Genomic DNA, 11,939 nt, shown 5'->3' with positions numbered 1-11,939 from the left:
GTTGGAAAGGACCTGGATGGGAGAAACTGGCTGGGGGGAAACTGACTTTGCCCAGACAGGAAAAAGGTCAGGTAGGCTTGGTGCACACCCTTCCACAGTGGCGTCATTGAGCATTCTCACTTTCCTGGGCATGATCTGGTACATAGGAGTTCTGGATCTGTGGAGGGGGAAACAAATCTATCTAAACCACTGCTCAGCCACAGCCTGTGTTCATTATTTGAAACAATACAAGGATGACCCACAATGTCAGCTCCCCTCTCCTACTCCTCCAAATCCCTCAGGCTTTCCGGTTTGACAGCTATTCCTTTTTTAAAAAAATTTTCTCCTTCCTTCCTTCCTCCCTCCCTTCCTTCCTTCTCTCTCTCTTTCTCACTTTCTTTTAGTTTTGATGCACACAGTACCTTTTATTAAATTTATTTTTACGTGGTGCTGAGGTGTATGGCAAGTGCTCTGCCACCGAGCCACAATCCCAGCCCTTGACTGCTATTCTCGAACATGGTTTGAACAAACTGTCAAGCACTCCACGAGGATTTAACCTAGTCATTACTTAGAGATTTAATGTGAACAAAGACGTGGCATGAAACCCAACAGGTTTATTGTCTCTATAAAAGGATCGTTAAGGTCGAGTGTATTACCGTGTTCAGTACTAAGTGTACAGCACTCACCGAGCCCTGGTCACTTTACTGGACAAGTCGAAGGCAAGGAAGGAAAAAAGGTTTACCAGCAGTAGTCAGTGGTCAATTTGTTTAACCTCTCTACGCCTGGAAAACACTACCAGTCCACTTTGAGCCACTTGGATGCAGGTGCTCCTTCTTAAGGGCCAGGAAGTCCCGGCAGAGAGCGCACCTCTGGCACCTCACCAGCAGCGAGCAAAGTCCTTCCTGCAGCTCGCGGGGATCCGGGCGTCCAAGCGGGATCCCGGACGCAAAGACAGGAGCTTCCTCTTAAGGCCACAGTGTCTGGGGTGCTAAGGGGACAGCTACGAGCCGAGCAGGGTCCACCTAGGGCGCCCGGGATCGGACCGCACCCGTAGGGGGTCATGGGGGCCTCAGGCTCCAGCCCGAGTAGTGAGGCGAAGCGGGGAGGCGGACAGACGCGGGATTCGTCTCGAGTGTGGGAGCGGACGCCAGGGTACGTAGGGACTGAGAGACTGGGCGAACCTCGCAGGCCGGGAGCGGTGGGCGGTGAAGACCAAGAGTCCCGCCCGATCCAGCCGCTTCCGGCGCCCCCGGACACGCCCCTCGCCGGCTCTGCCACATCCTCTGGTGACGTCAGCCAGCGCCGCCATATTGGAAGGCCTCTGCCACGGCCTCCGCTGGGGAGCTTGGGTTGTGTTGGGGCAGCGGCCGCCGGCAGGAAGGCGCTCATCTCCCGCCCTGCCGACGCCGGTCCCACCCGCTTCACCCCGACCCGTCTCCTCATGACTGCTCCCGGACCAGTTGCCGACCGACGTCGCCCCACAACAGTGATTTAACACGGAAGCCCGGGTCGGGGGCCGCGGGGGAAGGAGGAGGAGGTGGAGGAGGAGGAGGGAGACCCGGTCGGTCCCGCGTCCCTCTCGGCCCGGCGCGGCTCCTTGGCCCGAGCCATGACCTCGCTGACCCAACGCAGCTCGGGCTTGGTGCAGCGGCGCACCGAGGCCTCCCGTAACGCCGCCGACAAGGAGCGGGCGGCGGGCGGCGGCAGCGGCAGCGGCGAGGACGACGCTCAGAGCCGCCGCGACGAGCAGGACGACGACGACAAGGGCGACTCCAAGGAAACGCGGCTGACCCTGATGGAGGAGGTGCTCCTGCTGGGCCTCAAGGACCGAGAGGTGCGGGCGGGGCGGGCAGGGCGGGGGCGGCGACACGGGGCCCGGACCCCAGGTGGGCTCCAGGTGGGCGCCGGCCTTGGGCCCGCGCACCTGCCCTCCTCGCTCCTGAGCCCCGAGGCCAGGAGCGCCCAGCTTGCCCCGAGGAGTGTTGAGTTGGCTCTCTCCTGCGCCGCCCGGTGCTTTCCAGATCCTCCTCGCACAGATTGCTTGGATTTTTCCTTCCCCCTTTCACAGTCTCTTTCCATTTCGACACCCGGCAGTCTGCGTTTGTTCCTCGCTTTTTCTCTGCCTGTTCAGCCTGGGTAGATCCTAGGTTGCAATTCCACCCTGGAGACTGCCCGCTAGACCGAACACCCAGGACCTCCAGCGCCCTGAACTCTTGGGTTTTGCGGGTTTTAGGACCTGGAGGGGTCCACAGATCCGCTTGTCAGGGGATTTGTATTTTCTTTTGAACAGATTAAGGTATACCATTTGGTGTTATGAAAAAATTCGGAGGAAAAAGTTATTTTTCCCATTAAAGTTGAAAGTCATAAGTTGTCTTGAAATTTGGAAAACGACTTTCTAGATGATCTTGCTTTAGGTGAGAGTTTATCTTTAATATTGCTGTTAAATTTTATTAGTTGACTGTTATGAAGAAAATTTTGACGTTTTAAAGGAACGGTTTTTTTTCGTAAAGTGCTTGAAATGCTAGGTTTGTAATTTGATGAACGGTAGGTTGTAGTTGCGATTGATATTTGTGTTCTGACTTTTGAAATAGATCATTTTCATCCTAATATCCAGAATTATCACACACAGAAAAGTTGGGGAAACAAACTACAGTGAACATCTTTATATATACTCACGTCTAGACTCTAATAGAACTATTTTGTTTTATTTGCTTTTTCACGTATACACCCAGCTACAAAACTGAATTTTAAAGAGATCTGTACATAAATACATGATTGTATATTCTATAAATGATGACTTGTGTGGCCCTAGGAGCTTTTTTACCTTAGTGTGGAAACTAGACAACATCTTTTGAGAGTCAGATGCAGAAGTTTGTTTTAAGTTAATTTTTCACTTGGGAAGGTGGGCAAAAGATTTCATCCCAATAAAACTTTCTTTTCCTAATGCCCCAGATTTTATCAGGCATAGATGAGTCTTTTTATGGACAGTTTGTAATTTAGTAATCTAATGCATTAAGTTTTACCTTGATAGAAATGTCTAGGGCGTCTGCAATATCTTGATTTCTCAGATCTTAATAAATAACAGCCACTTTGAAAAAAGTTGATGTCTCTTTGACTGTAAAAGGGACCCCAGTATCTGTTTATTGCCGAGTTGTGATGATAAAAGTAGGCCATATGTGAATTTCCTTTTTTCTGAGGATGAATAAACTAGATATTAATGTCCAGAAATGTGATTTAGAAAGTATTCAACTTGACCTTTTTTAGGTTTCAGAGTTTGGAATCTTGTTAGAAGACTATTAAACATTTTTATTTAAGCCCCCCCCCCCCCCCCATTTTAGAAAATATCAAAAAAGCAGAATGAAGAAAGCAAGCATTTCTGGTAATAATTTAGTTTTTGATACTTCTGTTTGGATAAAACTGTGTAAAACTAAATTATAAAGAAATGCTAAAACAAAAAGTAACTTTAGGTGTTGAGTCACTAAGTGTGAGGAATTATAATAAGTACCTCTTCTTTTTTTCCCCCCAAATATGTATTAACTCTTCATGTTTAAAGCTGTTACCATGCTGTTTTCTGTGATTGGGCCTCAAAAGAACATAATTAAAGAATTTGTTGATATTTAATGATACTTACACTATTTAGACAATTTGAAGTTCTTTGGAAGGTAATTGAAACCATCTGATATGTTTGTTATTAGTCACTATATTTTGCAAGTCATGGACAAGGTCCACAATAGCTAATTCTTCTTGCTGATTTCAACAACCACATAGGGCTCCCCTCCCCTGCTTTTTGTAGGCAGGTCTGAGGAGTTGTGATCTGGGGTTTTGCATTTGTCTTTTTGGTTTTAGAGATTAACCTTTATTTTTTTCTTTCATCACATACTCACATAGTAATTACCTGTACTGTAAACTCATCCATTCATGTTTTCCTGCTTGGTAAGTTCCCCCTCTCCCATGTCTTACATCATCCTTTTTAGGGGGCAGGAATTGCTTTTTTTACCCCAAACGTAGGCATTTATGCTTATTAATATTAGATTTCAACTTACCAAATTTGTTATTAATAAATTCTAAACTGTAGTAATATGGATTAGTAAATGCACTATGTTTATTTTAACTTAACCACTTTTGTAATATCTGAGTACTTTTAAGATATTTGAAAGCTAAACTTTAGGCAAGTCATTATTGTTGGACATGTTTTACATATATGTATATATACATACATATGTGCATATATTATAGCCTTATTTTAAATTAAAATCATTTAAATAAATTTCTTAATAATGAAATTTTACTCTGATTAAAAAACCCAGGTTTATTAATTACATATTTTGGCTCTTTAAAAATGTTGGATGACAATAAACCTGCAGAAAAATGCAAATAAACATAAATTTTTACAAACTGAATCCTGTTAAATCATTATGTAGGGCAAGAAATAGTTTATGACCAACTCTCCAGAAACCTCACTTGAATTTCTTTCTAGTCACTATCTTTTCCTTGAGAATAACCACTTGCTTAACTTTAAAATTCAGGATAGACTTAATTTTGTCTGGTTTTTGTACTTTTATTTGTGTCTGGCTTTTGTTCTTCATTGGTCAGTCCATGTTGTGTGAAATTGTCGTTTGTTTATTCTTATTGTCATACCAATTTGCTTATTTTTTTAATATCTCACAAATTACATTATTTCATTCAATTTAAAATATTAAAAAATTGTTTTGGAATTCCTCTTTGACCTATGGGTTATTAGGAAAATATTTTTTAGTTTTCAAATATTTATTGCTAAATATTTTTTATTTTTTATTTTTTTGTAGTTGTAAATGGTCAGGATGCCTTTATTTTATGTTTTTGTGGTGCTAAGGATCGAACCCAGGTGCCTCACACATGCCAGGCAAGTGCTCTGCCACTGAGCTATAGCCCCAGACCTTTATCACTAAATATTATTGCTGAAAATATTGTTATTTTCTTTTTTAAAAATTTATTTATTTGTTCTAATTAGTTATACATGGAAGTGGAATGCATTTCGATTTGTAGTACACAAATGGAGCACAATTTTTCATTTCTCTGGTTGTACACGAAGTAGTCACATCATTCATGTCATCATACATGTACCTAGGGTACTACCAATTTACTTTTAACACAATCTACAATATTTTAAAGATTACTTTGATATTCTGAGTCAAGTCTCTTCCTTCCTTTTACTGAACAGAAGGTTCAGTTTGCCAATAAGCAGATGGTCTGGCTTCACAATGCCTATTAGGGGTGAGTCTAAAGTCGTGGAGATTGATTTTTTTTTTTTTTTTTTTAAGTGCACATTTCAGATTTTCTTACCAGTGATTTTCCTTCCCAGCTTTTATAAAACACAGATGCCTAGGCCCCTTAGGGGATTCTGCTGCTCACTCTGGGTAAAGAATCAGTGGCATAGGTTACTTCAATGGCATTTCAAGGATTACAGATAGGTTTAGGTTTATACTTGAATTCACCTTCCAATTAATTTGCTAATTTCTGTTATCCCTGCCCTTCCCTCCTTGTATTTGAGGGGGAGGGAGAGCAAAAGTGGTAGGTATTTTTCTTTTTCTTTCCCCATTTATTTATTTTTTGCTGTGCTATGTATGAAAGTCATGCCAGACAAGTTCTACCATGGAGCCACATCCCCAGGCCACCCCTCCCATTTTATTTTAATTTGAATTTATTTTTGTTACCAGGGATTGAGCCCAGAGACAGTTAATCACTGAGCCACATCTCCAACCTTTTTATTTTTATTTATTTACTTATTTTTGGTACCAGGAGTTGAACCCAGGTGTACTTTGCCACTGAGCCATATTCCCAGCCCTTTTTTATTTTTTGAGACAGGATCTCAGAAAGTTGCTGAGGGCCTCACTAAGTTGCTCAGGCTGGCTTTGAGCTAGTGATCCTTATTTCTTTTTTCCCTATAGATGCCTCCAATAGAGCATTTTCATTTTATTGATAATTACCTGTACTAATAGGTTATTTATTTATTTTGTTTTTTTAAAGAGAGAGTGAGAGGGAGGGAGAGAGAGAATTTTTAATATTTATTTTTTTTTAGTTTTCAGTGGACACAGCATCTTTGTATGTGGTGCTGAGGATTGAACCCGGGCCACACGCATGCCAGGCGAGCGCGCTACCACTTGAGCCACATCCCCAGCCCTAATAGGTTATTTTCATATAATGTGTATGTGCCTGTTGAAACAACCCAACCCGTGCTGTACTACTGAGTACATCCCCAGCCCCTCAGGTTACTTTTGAATAACTTTAGTGGCAAATCTTAGCTTTTTTTTTTTTTTTTTTTTTTTGTGGTCCTGGGGACACTGAATAATACAACTGAATTTAAAACCCCGTGCCTTGTACATGTGAGGCAAGCACTAAATCTTAGTGTTTTAAGGTTGGATTTGATTATTTTAAACTGCCAGTTACAAAGTTTGCCTATGGAATAGAGAAGTGAAGAGAAACGTAGTTGTGGTCCAGATGTATTATTTGCTTTACATATTGAAGTTCTCTGAGCTTTGGAATTCTCAAGTAAAATGGTTTTGATTGTAGTGTTGTGGACGTTTGTTTAATTTTCCACCACGTCTTCCTGGTTCTGTCATTGAGAGTTCCCCATTGTGTGTAACTCTGTGGTGGCCTCTTGAATCATCTTCTCCTAACCTTTTATGCTGCAGCCAGAATTGTCTAGTCAAGATGTTTTTTCCTTAGGTTTTGGGTCTGGAAAGAGCAACAGTTCTTTGGAGATTTTTTTCAAAGTAGTGTCCATGTATGAATCAAACTCTTCTTTGACTTTTTCTTTTTTTTTTTTTTTTGAGCTTCTTTCTTTCTATTCATGGTCTTTTTCTAATGTGGTTTTTATTTTGTAAGTTCCAACACCTTCAGGAAAGTTTTTTTTTTTAGAGGTTGTATTTCTATGTTTGTAGACAGTTTCAGTACAACTGAATTTAAAGAAATAAGTAGATGCTTGAGCTGGATAATAATTAAATTTAAAATTTAGTTATTTGAATTTAATTGACTGACTTGTGGTTTTTACACTGGCTCCAAAAATGGGGAAAATTTTTCCATGGTCACTACTTTGAAATATAGTACTTGTCAAGATGTATAACTTTGATTTTTAAAAATTCTTTCCACATTTGCAGTTGATGTATGCCATTTGTACACGACAAATTTGTAAATGAGAAATACATTCAACAAATATTCAGAATTTCATGTTGTCGAAGATTTTTAGTAATTCGAAAGTCTAATAAAGCCTTCTGAGATGTCTATCTGTCCCCTCATGCCTGTGCTGATGTGCATGGTTTAGGTTTCTCTTTTCAAAGCTGGAAAGACTGCAACCTCTTTTAGTATCATATTATGGTATTAAAATGTCATTTAGTATACTTTGAAGTTTTTGAATTTTAACATGGAAAACAGGCTGTTTTCTTGTTAATTGTTTGATAAACCTGATCTGTAAGAATATAACTGGGGCTGGGGTTATGACTCAGAGGTAGAGCGCTCACCTAGCATGTGAGAGGCAGTGGGTTCGATCCTCAGCACCACATAAAAATAAAATAAAGATATTGTGTTCACCTATAACTAAAAAATAAATATTAAAAATACAACGAAGAGTAAAGTACAGCATTTACCAAAAGAGTTTTCTGGTAAATATACTTTTATTTTTTATTTTTTGTATTGGGGAATTGAACCCAGGGTCCCTCTACTATGCAGTTATACATAAATAAATAAAAATATATACACATATAAATGATTTATTTATTTATTTTGGGGGGAGTACCAGGGATTGAACTCAGGGGCACTTAATCACTGAGCCACATCCCCAGCCCTATTTTGTATTTTATTAGAGGCAGGCTCTCACTGAATTGCTTAGTGCCTCACTTTTGCTGAGGCTGGCTTTGAACTCTCCATCCTCCTCTTAGCCTCCCGAGCTGCTGGGATTACAGGGTGTGCTACCATGCCGGGCTTCCCTCATATTTTTTTAATCATAAATACATTTTGAACTAAAATTATTTTTATACTTAATAAATTGTATTTAGTTTACATATTCCTTTAATGGAGGGATTCCTAAATTGGAGTCAACAGATGGGATTTAGAAACTTTGTGATCCTTGAGCAAATGTGTGTTTTTTCCTGGGGAAAGGCTGTAACTTTCAATAATAGTCAAAACACTTTCATGACCCCCCAAAAGTCAAAATTGACCTAATGGAGCTCTTTTTTTGTTTTAGTTTAAGGTTTTTGTTTTTGGTTTGTCTCATTCTTCTTATTCCTCCTGAAATTGACTGTAGAAAACTTCAGGTTTCATGGTTGTAGTGAGTTGGATTTTTAGTTACAAGTGGCAGGGTATGATGGCTTATGACTGTAAACTCAGCAACTCAGGAGGCTGAGCCAGGAGGATTGAAAGTTTGAGGTTAGCCTCAGCAATTTAATGAGCCCCTAATTAACATAGCAAGCCCCTGTCTCGAAATAAGAAAATGAGCTCTGGTGATGGAGCTCAATGGTAGTCCTTGGGTTCAATCTCCAGTACCAAACGAACAAACAAAAAAGATTTGAAATATGAAGTCAACATTTCCATGGCCTGTTCCAGAGTTCCCGTAAGTGAATTTAGGAGAAGTGTAACTACCACATCTAGGATTCTAACCATGTCTATGTTTATTGAGCTCAATGTTTATTGAACACATTCTCTGTGCCAGACCATTTACTGTAGGTACAAATGTTAGAAAATCTCTATTTTTAAAGTTTATTTCCTTTCTGTATGTCAGAATTCATCCAATAAACTACAAAACTTAATTATGGTGCTCTTCAGATTTTTCACTATTATTTCAGCCTGACACATAACTAGCATTCGGTAAATATTTTATTTATTTATTTTTTGGCTATCAGGGATTGAACTCGGGGGCACTCAACCACTGAGCTATTCCCACCCCTTTTTATTTTTTGAGACAGGGTCTCACTGAGTCGCCAAGTTGCCCTCAAATTTGTGATCTTCCTGTCTCAGCCTCCTGAGTAGCTGGGATTATGATTGTGCACCAGTGTACTAGCTGGAAATCTTAATATTTTTGTGTGGTGCTGGGAATGGAACCCAGGACCTTACTGCAGTGTCCTGAGTTCTAGGCTAGAAACAGTAGGAGTAAAGCTCCCTTCCATACTCTTAATCTGAGAGTCTAGGAGAGTAAAAGGAAAGCCAATAATTTTAAGCTTTTAAAAACTGTGGTAATTTTACCACAATACATAACAAAATATTTTAAGTCTTTTTTTAAAGTGTATAATTCAGTGGCATTAGATACATTCATTGGTTTGCAGCCATCACCATTCCCACATCTTTTTAATCATCCTATACCGAAATTTCTGTACTCATTCCCCATTACCCCTCTCCTCAATCCCTGGTAACCATTGTCCTGCTTTTTGTCTCTGAATTTTTTGTTTCTGTTTTTGATACCAGGGATTGAACCCAGAGGTGTTTAACCACTGATCCACATCCCCAGCCCTTTTTATTCTTTATTTTGAGACAAGGTCTCTCTAAAATTGCTGAAGCTGTTTTTGAACTTGGAAGCCTTCCAAGCTGCTGGGAATGCAGGTGTATGCCACCATGCCCAGCTCCTGTCTCTATGAATTTGACTCTTCTAGGTACTTCATGTAAATGAAACCACTTGCCCTTTTGTGTGTATTTTACTTTATCTTTTCAAGGTTTATTCATATGTACCATGTATCACAATTTTATTCTTTTTAAGACCGAATAATAATCCCTTATAGGGGCTGGGGTTGTGGCTCAGTGGTAGAGCGCTTGCCTAGCATGTGTGAGGCACTAGGTTCATTCTTCAGTACCACATATAAATAAATAAAGGTCCATGAACAACTAATAAAATATTAAAATAATAATCCATTATAGTTCCTATTATATTTATCCATTCATGGGCTTTGGGTTGTTTCTACTTGTAATTTTTTTATATTAATAACTGGTAAGAGAAGAGAATTTTTTTGGGGGTGGTATTGGGAATAGAACTTGGGCGTTCAACCTATGAGCCACATCCTATTTTGCAATGTATTTAGAGGCAGGGTCTCACTGAGCTATTTAGCGCTTTGTTATTGCTGAGGCTGGCTTTGAATTCGCTCAGCCTCCCAAGCTGTTGGGATTACAGGCATGTGGGTACACCGCCCTGCCCAGCTAAGAGAATTTTTTTGAAGGGAAGGAGCTCTTGGTCATGGTCTGTTTTTCCAGATTTTGTAAGGAAGGGAAAAGGGACTGTTGTCAGTGGTAGAATGGGTAGGTGTTGAGTACTCTAAGGAGTGGAATAAATACCTGTAGGTGAGGGGTGACCAAAGAGGAATGTTGGAGAGGAGATGAGCACTTAAGTGTTTTTTTTTTTTTTTTTAAGGAGATCTCAATGAATTGCCCAGGCTGGTCTCAGACTCCTGGGCACATGTGATCTTTATGTGTCACCCTTCTAAATTTTGGGACTACAGGTACTCTACCACTGTGCACTTCTGGAGATAAGTTTTGAGCCTCCTTTTGGGATTACAAGTATGTGCTAAGGCCCAACTCTATAGTCTTATTTTAAAGGAGTTTGCCTTTGCTCATTTTTATTTAAAAAGTGAGTGGACTATCTTATGATACATGTTCTATTAACATTCTTTCTCTTAATGACACACAATGATCACCTTCTCATGTCAGTAAAGAGAATTTTTCATGGTATGTGCTCATGAAAAATTTCAGTTGGCACACTCAGAAGTAAAATGTTTCATTATTTGTAATGACTTCATGTTAGAACATCTTCCTTGATATATGGTAATTTAGATCCTTGTATTTAAATGTAGTCATGAACTGGGCCTTTAACTTTGTATACAACTTTGTGCTTCTGCCTCCTAAGTGGGATTGATTTTCTGCTGTAAGAAAAGCATGCAGAGACCACTATATAATAAATGTTATATTGACTAGATAGAAAATTTATGTGCCTCCATTATTCTATATACTTCTATAGAACTTTTCAAAGTGTTTCAACTTCAAATATTGACAGTGTGAAGTAGTAGTGATATAACTATATCTAGAGTCCACTGCTCTTGGGCATGAGTAATTGGCAGTTCCTCATTTCTCCTTGAGCAGAGTTCCACAATCTTGTGAAACTAGAAGAATAAAGTGTATAATCTTCTAAGGATTTCTTAGCTTTTAAGGATGTACAATCTTTGGACATGATATACATCAAATGCTTAGCATAGTTTTAACATATAGTAGGTACTCAGTTTATGGCAGAGTATGACTATGTGAATTTTAAAAAGGGATTTGGAAGGATATGTCCCAAGTGTTAATGATGTTACCTTGAAGAGTGGGTGAGGGATGAAAGGGGAGGGAGGAGGTAGTTTAATTTTCTCTCCTGTACTTCTATTTGAATTCTTTTTCTAAACAAGTGAGAGTGCTTCAGATGTCTCAAGAAAGTGTGTAAATGAGCTGAGAAAAGGCCAGTGAGCAATACTTTTAAGGAATAGGTAGAGTAACCTGTCAATGCCTCTTAGCAGTAGTTGCCAGAGGAAAGCCAGAAGAGGGGTTGTAGAAGCTAAGGGAATGCCATCAGCAGTGAAGGTGGAGGAGTTAAATGAAACCTTTTTCTTAAGAATTTTATCATGGTGCCCTGGACTGGGAAGTAAAAGGGAGACTTCTTTTTGACTGTACTTTGAGTTTGGTGTGAATGGAAAGAAGTTAGGACAGGGTTGGTCCTTAATCTCCTGCATATGATGGGCAAACTTGAAAATTTTGAATGCTAATAACAGGGAGGTGCTGGTGTATATGTAAGAACTTTAAGGTATTTAGGAAGGCAGGAGTTGTGAACAAAGGTAAGTCTTAAGAGAATGAGAAGAAGGCAGGGCAGTTTTCTTTTGGTAACCAGACAAACGAACATGTATGGGTAAGATTGAGTTTATTGGGTTGATTTATTGCTTCTGTGAAGTAATCTGCAGATGAGCTGAATTCAGGAATTG

At 39.9% G+C, this 11,939-nt stretch overlaps 1 protein-coding gene across 1 annotated transcript in view; it reads left to right on the top strand.

The window, feature by feature from the left end:
• Window positions 1-1,272: 1,272 nt before the first annotated feature.
• Golph3 (golgi phosphoprotein 3) overlaps window positions 1,273-11,939 on the top strand; it is a 35,567-nt gene continuing 24,900 nt past the window's right edge. The window contains exon 1 of the mRNA XM_076857339.2: window positions 1,273-1,813. Within this exon, the coding sequence (XP_076713454.1) occupies window positions 1,589-1,813 (225 nt within the window). The 5' untranslated portion in view covers window positions 1,273-1,588. The remainder of the gene's footprint in view (window positions 1,814-11,939) is intronic.

The sequence above is a fragment of the Callospermophilus lateralis genome, chromosome 5 (genome assembly GCF_048772815.1).
Source record: "Callospermophilus lateralis isolate mCalLat2 chromosome 5, mCalLat2.hap1, whole genome shotgun sequence".
Lineage (NCBI taxonomy): Eukaryota > Metazoa > Chordata > Mammalia > Rodentia > Sciuridae > Callospermophilus > Callospermophilus lateralis.
The sequence above is the reverse complement of the archived record's forward strand: the minus strand, read 5'-3'. Positions and strand labels throughout refer to the sequence as shown.